Genomic DNA, 16,481 nt, shown 5'->3' with positions numbered 1-16,481 from the left:
AGATGCGTATGCACACTTCGGCCTTGAGGTGAATGTACGTAAGACTCAGATTCTCTTTCAGCCTGACCTGGTTCAGACACACCTCCACCACCCATCCAGCTTAACGGTACTACCCTCTCGAATGTTACCCACTTTCGGTATCTCGGCTCCCACCTGTCCACCACCGCGGACATCGATGAAGAGATTCAACATCAGTTCAGATGCGCATCTCAAGCCTTTGGCAGACTCCGCACCCGCGTCTTCATTTGTAGGGAGCTGAAATTGTCTACAAAGTTGCACTTATATCGAGCAGTGGTCCTCCCCATCGTGCTATATGGCAGCGAGACACATACAGGAGACACCTCAAAGCACTCAAAAACTTTCACCAACGTAGTCTACGTTCCATCCTCCGAGTTCGCTGGGAAGACAAGAGAACAAACGCCAATATTTTTGCTGACACCAGTTGTAGGAGCATCCGTGAACAACTACATTGGACTGGCCATGTTACCTTCGTGGACGACAGTAGACTGCCAAAGCAGCTACTTTACAGACACCTAACGAAGAGTAAAATTAACGCCGGCGGTCAACTGAAAAGGTATAAGGATAGTCTTAAGACAAACCTGAAAAAGTGGCAAATCGTCCACCTTACCTGGGAGAGAATCACTCCACACCGTAATGCTTGGAGGAACACCACACGAGGTGTTAGTACTTTCGAGTTAGCCCGACTGCAAACCGAGATAGACAAGCGCCAACGCCGGAAAAACGCTGCCGCCGCCCCTCCCACATTAAATGCAGCCCTCCACATGTGCAACATCTGTAGACAACCCTGCCGGTCCCGTATCGGCCTCTCGAGTCACCTCAGAACTCACCAACGAAGGTGACATCCTTAATAACTCATATCATTGTATCATAGCTGGATGATCGTCGTACTCGATTCCGAGTGACAGCAAAGTAGTAGTCGTAGTGTGTGTGTGTGTGTGTAACCGACCCCAGGAATATTGTGTGACTACGGAAATTATGTTGTTTTAGCCTCTCTCTGGTAAATAAACCCATGGTAATGACATACCCCTCTGTACCTGATACACCGGTAACTACACACGTCGAGTGTAATCACGCCTCACTTACCAACTACAGCACACACACACACACACACACACACACACACACACATGAAAACATAAAAGAAGTATACATAAATGCACATAAACGTGTATAAGCATAACACACATAATACAGTAAAAAGATGAATACATAATACACATATGTATACTTGACACAAATGGGGAAACTTGAGTTATGCCTACCAGGGGGGAGGGGAGAGATCACACCAGCGTACTCATTGACTGAGCTCATAGTTATCCAATCTTTGTACTTCGAATCTGTGAGACCTCTTAGCCACTTCCTCTCTAACTTATACTATCAATATTGTGAGACAGAGATAATAAGTTTAGTAGATATACAAAAAGGCTTATCTATTCCTGGCAGTGTGTGTGGAGGGAAAATGATGACTGCCAGTTTTCGTATCGACCAGATCTCTCTCTCTCTCTCTCTCTCTCTTATGTCTGGGCTCACACACACACGCACGCGCACACACACACACACACACACACACACACACACACACACACACACACACACGCACACACATCGTACTCAAGGGGTTAAATAATCGTACTCAAGGGGTTCACACATCTTAGTCGGGGTTAAATCATCGTAGTCAAGGGGTTAAGTCACTGTACTGAAGGGGTTAAATCATCGTACTCAAGGGGTTAAATCATCGTACTCAGGGGGCTAAATCACCGTACTTAAGGGGGTTAAATCACCGTACTCAAGGGGTTAAAATATATGAACTCAGGCATATTCATTGCAGTGATTCCACTGATCCACTAATTTTTCTTAAATTATTAAAAAGAATTTATTTCCATTTATAAGCATTATTATGAATTTATTGTAGCAGGCACAGTATAGCACTATAATTTTGGACGATAGTCCTCTTCTTTACCATTTGAAATTTGAATTATATCAATTTTGTTTCGTTGAAAAACTGCACAGAGGCTCTCAGCTACAAAACAATTAGCTACAACCTGTTTTTTGGTGAGATTAAGAGGCAAATTTAATTTAATAACTTAATCATGTAAGGTTTATCCATTTTCCTTAATAAGGTATTCATTTCTTTAATGTACATAAATATATAACTTTACTTTAAAAGGTGTAGGATCATCATTTAGATCCATCAGATTATGAGCAAACAAAATTCATATGCTGAGATCGAACTTTTAGATATACATGTAAATGGTGTTTTCTAGTTAATATCTTGAATTCTTAATAAATTTATTTTTTTTTTGATTGAAACTTTGAAAGTCAAGCCTTCATCTTTTTGTAGTTCTTAAATATCGTCCAGATCATTAATAAAGCTGTAGCAGTATATACTACGGTGTTTTACTTTTTACCTATGCAGGTTACAACATACAAATTACAATTAGGATGGTAGAAATAGTTGTTACAAATAGGCAAGGAGTCCGGAGTCAGAGTCAGGTCAGGAAGCATAAAATTTGAGGGTCAGTCGAAGGTTTGTCTTCGACTCCACAGCCTCTCAAAGGGTTCCACATCTTAGTCAGGGGTTAAATCACCGCACTCAAGAGGTTAAATCACTGCACTCAAGAGGTTAAATCACCTCACCTGGCGCGGTTTAAATCACCGTACTCAGCGTTAAGTCACCGTACTCAAGGGGTTAAATCACCGTATTCAAGATGTTAAATCACTGCACTCAAGGGGTTAAATCACCATATTGAAGCGGGGTTAAATCACCGTATTGAAGGCTAAATCACCGTACCGTTAAGGGGTTAAATCACCGCACTCAGCGGGGTTAAATCATCGTACTCAAGGGGTTAAATCACTGTACTCAAGGGGTTAAATCACCGTACTCAAGGGGTTAAATCATCGTACTCAAGGGGTTAAATCACTGTACTCAAGGGGTTAAATCACCGTACTCAAGGGGTTAAATCACCGTACTCAAGGGGTTAAATCACCGTACTCAAGAGGTTATATCACCGTACTCAAGGGGTTAAATCACCGCACTCAAGGGGTTTAATCACCGTACTCAAGAGGTTAAATCACCGTACATAAGAGGTTATATCACCGTACTCAAGAGGTTAAATCACCGTACATAAGAGGTTAAATCACCGTACTCAAGGGGGTTAAATCACCGCACTCAAGGGGTTTAATCACCGTACTCAAGAGGTTAAATCACCGTACTCAAGAGGTTATATCACCGTACTCAAGGGGTTAAATCACCGCACTCTAGGGGTTAAATCACCGTTGTGTTGTTGAGGGTATAATTTCTGTTGTTTGAGTGTTGCGTTATCACCTTTTTCCATCCACTGTCCTTCTTGCTTTGTTCTTCTTTATTCTCGTCTTTTGCTTTTCATCTTTTTTATCTCATTTTTATGATTGTTGGAATTTTTTAAAGTTATTTGATATTTTTTATTTATTCTTTATTCTGTTCGTGTGTGTCTTATCACCTCTCTCTCTTTCTCTCTCTCTCTCTCTCTCTCAAACCTAGGTGGTACCCCCAGTGTGTGTAGAAATACCTGGGTTGGTGGCGCTCCTGTATCGACCCTACCTACACCACACCACCCAGTCCGAGCTGCTGTTGTGTTCTGCTGGTAGTGGTGGTGGTAGTAATTGTTGTTGTTGTTGTGGTGGTAGTGGTTGTTGTTGTGGTAGTTATTACTGCGATGGTGGCAATTGTTGTGGTACAGTGGGTAGTTATAGTGGTGGTGGCTGTAGCAGCGAGAGAGGTGGTGGTGAAGGAGTACTGTGTAGTGGTGATGGTTGTGGTGGTGAAGGAGTAGTGTGTAGTGGTGTATTGGTGATTGTTGTTGGTTGTATGGTGGTGGGGAGTGAGTACGTAATGGTGGTGGTTATGGTAGTGAAGGAGTAAGGTGTGTGGTGGTGATGGTTGTGGTGGTGTGAAGGTAGTGTGTGGTGGTGATGGTTGTGGTGGTGAAGGAGTAGTGTGTGTGTGTGGTTGTGGTGGTGAAGGAGTAGTGTGTAGTGGTGATGGTTGTGTTGGTGAAGGTAGTGTGTGGTGGTGATGGTTGTGGTGGTGAAGGAGTGGTGTGTAGTGGTGATGGTTGTATGGTGGTGAAGGAGTAGTGTGTAGTGGTGATGGTTGTGGTGGTGAAGGAGTACTGTGTAGTGGTGATGGTTGTGGTGGTGAAGGAGTAGTGTGTAGTGGTGTATTGGTGATTGTTGTTGGTTGTATGGTGGTGGGGAGTGAGTACGTAATGGTGGTGGTTATGGTAGTGATGTGTAATGGTAGTCAGGGCGGGATATAGAACCATGTTAACTGGAGGTGAGGATGACAGTGGTGGACGGGAACTAACACAAAACCTTGGCCAGATGTTGAGTTGTGGCTGTAATAGAATCAAGAGTGTGTGTGCGTGTGTGCTGCAGAACATCACTGCAGCAGGAGAAGGCGCACATCTGTGTTAAAATAAAGTCCTTCAAGGTTTACAGCAGCAGGAACTACACTTTACAGCACTGGGGTCAATTTTACAGCCCCAGCAGCTCATATTGTTTCTTGGGATCCTGCCGAAGCTGCAGCATTAGGGCCTAAATTGTACACCACCTGAGAGATAAGTGTACAACGGAAATCCTCCCAGAGTTTACAGCGTCAGAGAGTAACAACTTTAAAGCAAAACCTCCTTGTAATCCCTACCCGGTGGTGGTGAAGGTGAAGGTGGGAGTTGTTGGAGGTACTGGTGGTGGTGGAGGAGGTGGTGGTGGTGGTGGTGGAGGTGGGGAGTTGCTGGTGTACTGGTGGTGGAGCAGGCTACAAAAGTATGCAAAGGGAGTTGTTGGAGGTACTGGTGGTGGAGCAGGTTGTGGTGGGATGGTGAAGGTGTGGGGTGTTGGAGGCACTGGTGGTGGAGCAGGTTGTGGTGATGGTGAAGGTGGAGTTGTTGGAGTGTGGCCTGGTGGAGGAGGAGGAGGAGTAGGAGGTGGCGGCGTGACAGTGGCGGGGATTATTGGCCGGTGGGTATCCCGTCGCTCGATAACTGTACCCTGTAGTTCTCACGCTGCCCTGAGAGAGAGAGAGAGAGAGAGAGAGAGAGAGAGAGAGAGAGAGAGGTTATCAACATATATATGGATTACACGTACTACTGTGATATATATATATATATATATATATATATATATATATATATATATATATATATATATATATATATATATATATATATATATATATATATATATATATATATATATATATACACTTCCGTATGTGTATGTTCCTGAAAGAACATTCAATGTGGCCAAAAGAATCACACTTGAGAGAGGTTGACAACCGATTAACGAGTCGTGTAATGAGAGTCGTGACAAAGACTCGTGTATGATAGAGGCGTGACAAAGACCCCTGTATGACAGAGGCGTGACAAAGACCCGTGTATGACAGAGGCGTGACAAAGACCCGTGTATGACAGAGGCGTGACAAAGACCCGTGTATGACAGCACAAACTATCATCATCCACCAAAATATACTTGTCATATTGTGAATGTTTACTTGGTCTTGTCTTCGTCTCTTCCCGTTCATAAAAATTATTAAATATTTTCTTAAAGACTCGCTGGAGGTTTTTGTGTTGTCATTCTTAATTTAAAAAAAAACCCACACATTTTACGTCATAATTTCTTTCCCTCGACTCTCAGGGGGTGACGCCCACTTGGTTAGTTGCTTTACTGCCAGGCTTATACTGACTTACTTGTAAAAGGTGACCCATTCTTATGGTAGGAGGAGGAAGGGTAGGAACGAGGAGGAGAAGGGGGCTAGGACGGGGGAAAGGAGGAAGTAGGAGAGGGGGAAGTTGAGGAAGAAGTATATGGATGGGGAGGAAGAGGAGAGGTAGGTGGAGGGGAAGAGGGGTTAGGTAGGGCGAAGGGGGGAAGTCTGTGAATGAGGAGGAATAGGAGGTACATGGAGGAGGACGGGGACAGGGAGTGGAAATGAGGAGGAGGAGGAGGAGGATGAAGAGTGGGGTGGAAGGAGCAAAAGGTGGTAGCTGGAAGGGTGAGGGGGGGGGGCAAGGAGGATCAATGAGGAGGAAGAGGAAGAGATGGAGGAAAAGCTGAAGAAAGATAAAGAAGTTGGAGGAGAGGAGGAGGAGGATCAGCAAGGAAGAGAAAAAAGATCAAGAAGGATGAAGAAGGACACACACACACACACACACACACACACACACACACACACACACCAGCAAGTCGTATGTTCTGGCCACACAGCATCTCAAGTCGTAAACTGAAATGAGAAGGAGGCGTGTGAGCCAGCAGGCGTGTGTGTGAGCCAGGCGTGGGAGGCGTGTCAGGGTGAGCCAAGGCAGCCAGAGGCGTGTGTGCCAGGCGTGGAGGCGTGTGTGTGAGCCAGGCGTGTGAGAGCCAGGCGTGTGTGTGAGCCAGGCGGGAGGCGTGTGAGCCAGGCGTGAGCCAGGCAGTCGGGAGAGTGTGTGTGTGGAGCCAGGCGTGGAGAGGCGGGAGGCGTGTGGAGCCAGGTGTCAGGCCCCAGGCATGGAGGCGTGTGTGAGCCAGGCGTGTGTGGGAGGCGTGTGTGAGGAGGTGTGTGAGCCAGGCGTGGAGGTGGAGAGAGGCGTGTGGAGGCGTGTGTGTGAGCCAGGCGTGGGAGGCGTGTGTGTGAGCCAGGCATGAGAGGCGTGTGTGACAGGCGTGGGAGCGTGTGTGAGCCAGGCAGAGAGGCGTGTGAGCGTGGGAGGCGTGTGAGAGCCAGACATGTGTGTGGCCAGGCGTGGGAGGCGTGTGTGAGCCAGGCGGGAGGCGTGTGTGAGCCAGGCATGAGTGTGTGTGTGAGCCAGGCATGCCAGGCATGAGGCGTGTGAGCCAGGCATGAGAGTGTGTGTGAGCCAGGCGTGGAGCCAGCGCGTGTGTGTGAGCCAGGCGTGGAGGCGCCAGGCGGGAGGCGTGTGAGCCAGGCGTGGAGGTGAGCCAGGCATGAGAGGCGTGTGGAGGCGTGTGAGCCAGTGTGTGTGAGCCAGGCGGGAGGCGTGGTGTGAGCCAGGCGTGGGAGGCGTGTGTGAGTGGTGAGAGGCGTGTGAGCCAGGCGTGAGAGGCGTGTGTGTGTGAGCCAGGCGTGGGAGGCGTGTGTGGAGAGGCGTGTGTGTGAGCCAGGCGTGAGAGGCGGTGTGTGTTGTGGGAGGCGTGTGTGAGCCAGGCGTGTGTGTGAGCCAGGCGGGAGTGTGTGAGCCAGGCGTGGGAGGCGTGTGTGTGAGCCAGGCGTGTGTGTGAGCAGGCGGGAGGTGTGTGTGTGAACCAGGTGGGAGTGCGTGGGAGGTGTGTGTGGCGTGTGAACCAGGCGTGGGAGGTGTGTGTGTGAACCAGGCGTGGGAGGCGTGTGTGAACCAGGCGTGGAGGTCTGTGTGTGTGGCGTGGATGCGTGTGAGCCGGATGTTGTATATGGCGTCTGAATAAGGGGGCGTATGTAGGCCAGGAGGTAAGGAGGGAGAAGGAGAGGGGGAAACGTATGGAGGCCAGGGGAGGGTAAGGGGCGAAGGCGGAGGGGGAACGTATGGAGGGCCAGGGAGGTAAGGGAGGGAGAAGGAGAGGGGAGACGTATGTAAGGCCAGGGAGGGTAAGGGGAGAGTATGTATGTATGTGTTCTTGACTGTGGCGCCTGGATGGTGATGCAAGACCCGTGTCCTTCCTGTCTGGTGAAGGAGGGAAGGAAGGTGACCTACAAACAGAAGGAAGGAGAGTGACTGACCTACAAACAGAAGGAGGGAGAGTGACTGACCGACAAACAGAAGGAGGGAGAGTGACTGACCGACAAACAGAAGGAGGGAAAGAAGGAGAGAGAGAGAAAGATTGATATGGAAGGCACACACACACACACACACACACACACAGTATCGCCTGGAGCTATGGCCGGGGAAGCATGACACGCAGAATATATAATGAGTTTTGACGTTATATTGGGGGACCTGTGGTTTATATTGGTTCCTGCTGGTTTATATTGGTTCATGTTGGTTCTGGGGTTTATATTGGTTCCTGCTGGTTTATATTGGTTCATGTTGGTTCTGGGGTTTATATTGGTTGTTATTGGTTTACATTAGGTGACGCTGGTTCCAGGGTTTATATTGGTTCCTGCTGGTTTATATTGGTTCATGTTGGTTCTGGGGTTTATATTGGTTGTTACTGGTTTACATTAGGTGACGCTGGTTCCAGGGTTTATAGTGGTTCCTGCTGGTTTATATTGGTTCATGTTGGTTCTGGGGTTTATATTGGTTGTTACTGGTTTACATTAGGTGACGCTGGTTCCAAGGTTTATAGTGGTTCCTGCTGGTTTATATTGGTTCATGTTGGTTCTGGGGTTTACATTGCTGTTACTGGTTTACATTAGGGTGACGCTGGTTCCAAGGTTTATATTGGTTCCTGCTGGTTTATATTGGTTCATGTTGGTTCTGGGGTTTACATTGGTTGTTACTGGTTTACATTAGGTGACGCTGGTTCCAGGGTTTATGCGGTTCCTGCTGGTTTATATTGGTTCATGTTATTCTGGGGTTTACATTGGTTGTTATTGGTTTACATTAGGTGACGCTGGTTCCAAGGTTGTATTGGTTCCTGCTGGTTTATATTGGTTCATGTTGGTCTCTGGGGGCTTATATTGGTTGGTTATTGGTTTACATTAGGGTGACGCTGGTTCCAAGGTTTATAGTGGTTCCTGCTGGTTTATATTGGTTCATGTTGGTTCTGGGGTTTACATTGGTTGCTTACTGGTTTACATTAGGCAGACGCTGGTCCAAGGTTTATATTGGTTCCTGCTGGTTTATATTGGTTCATGTTGGTTCTGGGGTTTATATTGGTTGTTATTGGTTTACATTAGGTGACGCTGGTTCCAGGGTTTATATTGGTTCCTGCTGGTTTATATTGGTTCATGTTGGTTCTGGGGTTTATATTGGTTGTTACTGGTTTACATTAGGTGACGCTGGTTCCAGGGTTTATAGTGGTTCCTGCTGGTTTATATTGGTTCATGTTGGTTCTGGGGTTTATATTGGTTGTTACTGGTTTACATTAGGTGACGCTGGTTCCAAGGTTTATAGTGGTTCCTGCTGGTTTATATTGGTTCATGTTGGTTCTGGGGTTTATATTGGTTGTTACTGGTTTACATTAGGTGACGCTGGTTTATAGTGGTTTCTGCTGGTTTATATTGGTTCATGTTGGTTCTGGGGTTTATAGTGGTTGTTACTGGTTTACATTAGGTGACGCTGGTTCCAAGGTTTATAGTGGTTCCTGCTGGTTTATATTGGTTCATGTTGGTTCTGGGGTTTACATTAGGTGACGCTGGTTCCAAGGTTCTTATGCCGATAATTAACGAAGCGAAGATTATGATTTTAATGCCGATAACTAACAAAGGTATTTACTCACTTGTTGTTGTCCCGATATCGTAACATTAGCCGATATCAGGGCTGTTATCGGGTGACAGTTGACGGAGCTAATGAATGGTTAGGTTAGGTTGTGAATTTATGTGATTTGTTGATTATATTGGTGTGTGTGTGTGTGTGTGTGTGTGTGTGTGTGTGTGTGTGTGTGTGTGTGTGTGTAAAAGAAGTTTCATAATGGTGTTTGTTGGCATATATAGAATCACAATAATAAATATTTTTATCCTCTCTCAGTAATATGTTTATATAATCGGTTTTTAATTACCTTATTTTGTTCTTTACAGGTGAGTAGCTGCTGTTGTTGTTGTTGACGAGTGGTAGCGTAAGTACCTCCTTGTTCGTCGTTAAGTATGGTAGGGGTGTTAAGGCTGGTGATTAGACTCGACAGAGAGATCGAGACGGGGTGAACGAGAGAGAGAGAGAAATAGAGATAGGAAGAGAGTGAGATAGGGGGATACAGAGATAGTGAGATAGGAGGGGTAGGAATAGAGATAGGAATGCAGAGATAGGGAGATAGTGTGTACAATTATTACCCTTATTGTTATGTATAATGATGTAAAAACGTGCCAATAAAAAACGGAGGAGAAAGAAAACAGGAAGAGGGAAGAAAAAAGAAAGTGATCACAGGAGAAGAAGAGATAAACGAAGAGTAAAAGAACGGAGGGAGGTGGAGGAGAAAGGAAGAAAGAATGGTTGAAGAAAAGTGAGAATGGAAAAGATTGATAAAGGAAAACGAAAGAATGATAAGAGAATAGGTACACGAAACCTTAAACCAGTGTTGGTGTGTGTGGGAGGGGAGAGGCGGGAATGACGTCACGGTGGTGGTGACCTAACTGTGACGGCAGAGCGGTTGAAAGACGTCACGGGGGCGGGGCAGGACGGTGGTGGCAGTGCGGTGAGAAGCTGCCGGCGACTACTGGCTGGCGACCGGCTGTTGTGTCTGATGAAACACACACACACACACACACACACTCACTCACTTAATTTGCATGTGTTTGTGAAAAGAGCCGGATATTTGAAATTTTCTCTCAAATATTTTTTCTTTCCATTCTTTTTTTTATTTTCTTTTTAATTTCTTTCATTCTTCTGTCTTTTGTTGTTCCGTCTCCCTCTTCCTCATCACCGTCATCCAACATTAGTGTCTCAACCTGGTGAGTGTTGCAGTGTTTCACTAATTCTCAGATCGAGAGAGAGAGAGCAGTCGTCGTTATAGTTATCGTTAAGTTTTGCAGTCATCGTTCTGTCATAGTCATCGTTGAGTCATACAGTCATTGTTGAGTCATAGTCATCGTTGAGTCATAGTCATCGTTGAGTCATAATCGTTGAGTCATACTAGTCATCATTGAGTGTCATACAGTCATCGTTGAGTCATAGTCATCGTTGAGTCATTGTCATCGTTGAGTCATACAGTCATCGTTGAGTCATAGTCATCGTTAGTCATACAGTCATCGGAGTCATGTCATCGTTGAGTCATAGTCATCGTTAAGTTATGTCATCGTTAAGTCAGTCATCGTTGAGTCATAGTCATCGTTGAGTCATAGTCATCGTTGAGTCTATAGTCGTCATTGAGTCACGGTCATCGTTGAGTCATACAGTCATCGTTGAGTCATAGTCATCGTTGAGTCATACAGTCATCGTTGAGTCATAGTCATCGTTGAGTCATACAGTCATCGTTGAGTCATAGTCATTGTTGAGTCATACAGTCATCGTTGAGTCATACAGTCATCGCTGAGCATACGGTCATCGTTAGTCATAGTCATCGTTGAGTCATGCAGTCATCGTTGAGTCATGCAGTCATCGTTGAGTCGTACAGTCATCGTTGAGTCATACAGTCATCGTTGAGTCATAGTCATTGTTGAGTGCTGTCATCGTTGATCATAGTCATCGTTGATCATAGTCATCGTTAAGTCATACAGTCTCGTTAAGTCAGTCATCGTTGAGTCATAATCATTGTTGAGTCATACAGTCATCGTTGAGTCATAGTCATCGTTGAGTCATGCAGTCATCGTTGAGTCATAGTCATCATTGAGTCATGCAGTCATTGTTGAGTCATAGTCATCATTGAGTCATGCAGTCATCGTTGAGTCATGCAGTCATCGTTGAGTCGTACAGTCATCGTTGAGTCATCGTCGAGTCATACAGTCTTCGTTGAGTCATACAGTCATCGTTGAGTCATACAGTCATCGTCGAGTCATACAGTCTTCGTTGAGTCATACAGTCATCTTTGAGTCATAGTCATCGTTGAGTCATTCACCAGCCGTTTATACAGTCCGCGCCGACTCAATTCCCAGATCCATTTGAACTTGTATGAAAGTTGAGTTACCAGGAGAGTTGGAACAGTGATCTGGGGAGTGGGGTGTGATGTGTGGTGGCGTGTAAAGTTTAATGGTATGTGGTGTGTAGTAGTTCTGGTGTATTATGGTGCTAAAAGGTATAGTGGTGGACTGTGGTGGTGTGTGGTGGTGGGGTTTGGCAGTGTGTCATGGTGGAGCGTGGTGGAGTTATGGAGGTGTGGTGGTGGAGTATGTAGTGTGTCATGGTGAGTATGGTGGTGGAGTATGCGGAGTATGGTAGTGTGTGGTAGTATTGCCTCAGGTAAATTGAAGTCTCATTACCACAGCGTGATACAATTTGTTGTCTGCTTGTGTTCCTTGAGAGACCAGGTGAAATGAGAGAGAGAGAGAGAGAGAGAGAGAGAGAGAGAGAAGAGAGGAGAGAGAGAAGGAAGAAGAGAGAGAGAGAGAGAGAGGCTGTGGTGGATAATATAGGCTGGTGATTGGCTGTGAGGCATGTAGAGGCTGGGACGGGCTGTGGTAGAGAGTATAGGCTGGTGATGTGGTGACAGTGAGGCTGTTGACGTGGTGACAGTGGTGACGGGCTGTGGTGGATAGTAGAGGTTGGTGACGTAGGCAAGTAGCGAGGCTGGTGACGCAGACAGTAGAGGCTGATGACGGGCTGTGGTGACAGGAGAGCCGTGACGGCAGGAGGCTGCTGACGAGCTGTGGTGGACAGTAGAGGCTGTTGACGAGCTGTGGCGGATAGTAGAGGCTGGTGACGGCTGTGGTGGATGGCGTGAGGCTGGTGACGGGGCAGGTAGGCAGCCAGGATGGCCGTGTGGATAGTAGAGGCTGGTGATAGGCTGTGGTGGATAGTAGAGTAGATGCACGGGCTGTGGTGGATGGAGTAGCTGGCTTTTGGCGTAGTGATGGTAGAGGCTGGTGACGGGCTGTGGTGGATAGTAGAGCTGAAATGGCTGTGACAGGTGAGGGTATTTGCAACGGGCTGTGAGAGCAGAGGCTGGTGACGGGCTGTGGTGGATAGTAGAGCCTGGTGACGGACTGTGGTGGATGGTAGGGCTGGTGACGGGCTGTGGTGGATAGTAGAGGCTGGTGACGGGCTGTGGTGGATAGTAGAGGCTGGTGACGGGCTGTGGTAGACAGTAGAGGCTGGTGACGGGCTGATGGTAGAGGGCTGGTACGGGCTGGATGCAGTGAGAGGCTGGTGACGGGCTGTTGGATAGTAGAGGCTGGTGACGGGCTGTGGTGGATGGTAGAGGCTGGTGACGGGCTGTGGTAGACAGTAGAGGCTGGTGACGGGCTGTGGTGGATGGTAGAGGCTGGTGACGGGCTGCGGTGGATAGTAGAGGCTGATGACGGGCTGTGGTAGACAGTAGAGGCTGTTGACGGGCTGTGGTGGATGGTGGCTGGTGACGGGCTGTGGTAGACAGTGGGGCTGTTGACGGGCTGTGGTAGACAGTAGAGGCTGTTGACGGGCTGTGGTGGATGTAGGGGCTGGTGACGGGCTGTGGTGGATAGTAGAGGCTGGTGACGGGCTGTGGTGGATGGTAGAGGCTGGTGACGGGCGTGGTGGACAGTAGAGGCTGGTGACGGGTTGTGGTGGATAGTAGAGGCTGGTGACGGGCTGTGGTGGACAGTAGAGGCTGGTGACGGGCTGTGGTAGATAGTAGAGGCTGGTGACGGGCTGTGGTGGATAGTAGGGCTTTGACAGGCTGTGGTGGATAGTAGGGCTGGTGACGGGCTGTGGTGGATAGTAGAGGCTGGTGACGGGCTGTGGTGGATGGTAGAGGCTGGTGACGGGCTGTGAGGTAGATAGTAGAGGCTGGTGACGGGCTGTGGTGGATGGGGGCTTGTGACGGGCTGTGGTGGATAGTAGAGGCTGGTGACGGGCTGTGGTGGATAGTAGGGGCTTGACAGGCTGTGGTGGATAGTAGAGGCTGGTGACGGGCTGTGGTGGATGGGGCTGGTGACGGGCTGTGGTAGATAGTAGAGGCTGGTGACGGGCTGTGGTGGATAGTAGAGGCTGGTGACAGGCTGTGGTGGACAGTAGAGGCTGGTGACAGGCTGTGGTGGACAGTAGGGGCTGGTGACGGGCTGAGGTGGATAGTAGGTCTGGTGACGGGCTGTGGTGGATAGTAGAGGCTGGTGACGGGCTGTGGTGGATAGTAGAGGCTTGTGACGGGCTGTGGTGGATAGTCGAGGCTGGTGACGGGCTGTGGTGAGTGGTGGTCAGGTGTTGGTGATGAGTAATGGTAGTGGTGGTAGAGGTGATGGTGGTAGAGGTGATGGTGGTAGAGGTGATGGTGGTAGGGTGGTGGTGGTAGGTGATGGTGGTAGTTTGCCACTTGTAAATCACCATAGTACCTCATTCTCTCACCCCCTCCCTCACCTATCCCTCCCCTTCCTCACCTATCCGCCCCTCCCACCTCCCCTGCCTCATCTCTCCTCTCTCAATCCCTCCTCCTCTGTCCACCTATCCCTCCTCCTCCTCTCACCTATCCCTCCCCACCTATTCCCTCTCTCACCTATCCCCTCTCTCACCATCCCCTCTCTCTCACCTATCCCCTCCCCTCACCTATCCCCACCTCTCCCGACGGCACTATTAACATCGTAAAATTGAGACCCTCACTCCCCCACTGAGCCCTTCCCTCTCCCCCTACAGGACAATTAAATCCAATTTGTTAAGCTAATTGGGTTAGGTGCATCTCTTGCTGCTGCTGTTGTGGTTATTAGTGTGGCTGTATTTACGTAATGTGGTTGTGTTTAGTAGTTGTTCTTGTTGGTGTTATCTTCTCTCACCCTCCCTCCCCCCCCCTCTTACTTCCGTAATCCCCAGTTTCATTGCACTAAACCCCTCCTCTTTTCCCTCTCCCTTCCCTTGATCCCCCTTCCATAGCAGCTATCACTTCCCTCTTCTCTGCCCTCTACTTCTCCAATCCTCTGCCCCTATTTCCCCCTTTCCACTCATCTTCTCTCTCTGTTTACTCCGTCTCTTCCACTCTTATCTTGCTTCTACTCCTCTCGGCCCTGCTCCCCCTCACCCACTTTCCCGACTGCCACTCCTCCTGCCACCTCCGCCACTACTCCCCAGCTACTTACAAGACAGTGGGCTCCTCCTCGACCCGTATCGTAAATAGCAATTTCGTCTCGACTTGACATCATCAACAGTAGATTTTCCACCAAGAATATTTCCGTGTTTCTGCATTTTTTTATAACAATGGAATGTTTCGGTAATTTGGTATTTTTTTACATTGAGAAAATTGGCATTTTTGACAGTGGGAATTACCTTGTTGTTGTTGTTTTTGTTGGGATAATTGGCAAGTTCCGGCGCTTGTTTGTGTGTGCCAAACATAACACTGTTGAGAGATGTGTTGTGGGTCCTAGTGGGCTGTGAGCCAAGACGCCCACAGTCAGGTCACCCTCACTTGTAGGTCACGCCCGGGGTGGGGGTGACGTCGCTCGCTGTTGTTGGTACCATTATAAGGCCTGAAGGCAGTGGTACACCTTGCACGTCTTCCTTCATTATGTTCTTTCCTTTATTCTCCCTCGCCACATCAGATAGGAGGTATGGAAATAGTGTGTCTGTCTCTCCGTCTGTCTGGCCATCTTGTGTAACTTTAACAATTAGTAATGGATATCTAGGAAATGTATTGTGTTGATGTAAGTAATCTCCAACCAAGAATAGGTCGATAATGAATAGTTCCCTCCATAGTTTGAGAAGTTATGAAAGGTTAGGTTTTGGGGGGGAGGCGCAGCTGGTGGAACCCCTAGTCAGTGGTCGCCCGTGTGGATCGAGCCGACAGCTCCTGGGTGAGGGGCCGAGTGTTGAGTCCTGAGGGCCGTCACACCACGGAGCCTTCTTAATGCAGTCTCCAGTATTGAGCCTTTTTTCATGCCCTCCATTTTGTCTCCTTCACAGGTCTCCAGGAGTGTGACACTTTCTTATCGAGTCTCCAGGAGTGTGACACTTTCTTCTTGAGCCTCAAGGAGTGTGACACTTTCTTGAGCCTCCAGGGTATTGCACTTTCTTCTTGAGTCTCCAGGAGTGTGACACTTTCTTTTGAGTCTCCAGGAGTGTGACACTTTCTTATCGAGTCTCCAGGAGTGTGACACTTTCTTATTGAGTCTCCAGGAGTGTGACACTTTCTTCTTGAGTCTCAGGAGTGTGACTTTCTTGAGTCTCCAGGAGTGTGACACTCTTCTTGAGTCTCCAGGAGTGTGACACTTTTCTTGTTAGTCTCCAGGAGTGTGACACTTTCTTATTGAGGTCTCCAGGAGTGTGACACTTTCTTCTTGAGTCTCCAGGAGTGTGACACTTTCTTCTTGAGTCCAGGAGTGTGACACTTTCTTCTTGAGTCTCAGGAGTGTGACACTATTGAGCCTCCAGGAGTGTGACACTTTCTTATTGAGTCTCCAGGAGTGTGGCACTTTCTTTTGAGTCTCCAGGAGTGTGGCACTTTCTTATTGAGTCTCCAGGAGTGTGGCACTTTCGTTATAGCTCCTTAAGTCCAGGGAAGTAATTATCTCCCAGCCGGCGGAGAAGTTGTAAACTTTCTCCTTCTCCTCCTCGGGCGGTGCCTCTTGGGCGGGTGCTTGAGGTGTAGTAATGGATTAGTGGGGTCCAGGTGATACCTTAATCACGCGGGCACAGAGAAACAGACAGACATGCAGGCAGAGAGAGGTAGACATATATATATATATATATATATATATATATATATATATATATATATATATATATATATATATATATATA

At 47.8% G+C, this 16,481-nt stretch overlaps 1 protein-coding gene across 1 annotated transcript; it reads right to left on the bottom strand.

Annotated features, from left to right (window-relative positions):
• Positions 1-562: 562 nt before the first annotated feature.
• Positions 563-15,628, bottom strand: LOC121866328 (leucine-rich repeat extensin-like protein 5). Its single transcript, XM_042365948.1, has 3 exons — positions 15,523-15,628; positions 12,334-13,729; positions 563-566 (listed from the first exon to the last, which is right to left on the bottom strand). The coding sequence occupies exons 1-3, from the start codon at positions 15,626-15,628 to the stop codon at positions 563-565; spliced, it is 1,506 nt and encodes a 501-aa protein (XP_042221882.1).
• Positions 15,629-16,481: the final 853 nt, after the last annotated feature.

Source organism: Homarus americanus, unplaced genomic scaffold (genome assembly GCF_018991925.1).
Source record: "Homarus americanus isolate GMGI-L3 unplaced genomic scaffold, GMGI_Hamer_2.0 scaffold58074, whole genome shotgun sequence".
In the NCBI taxonomy this organism is placed as follows: Eukaryota; Metazoa; Arthropoda; class Malacostraca; order Decapoda; family Nephropidae; genus Homarus; species Homarus americanus.
Note: the sequence above shows the minus strand (reverse complement) of the source record. Positions and strands in the feature narration are given on the sequence as shown.

What these genes read in the sequence shown, in the direction of transcription:
- LOC121866328 (XM_042365948.1), bottom strand. Translation starts at nt 15,628, where the DNA reads ATGGAGGGCATGAAAAAAGGCTCAATACTGGAGACTGCATTAAGAAGG. An exon ending in CCCTCACCCAGGAGCTGTCG is followed by an intron (nt 13,730 to 15,522) that starts GCTCGATCCACA and finishes TATCCACCACAG; the next exon opens with CCCGTCACCAGCCTCTACTA.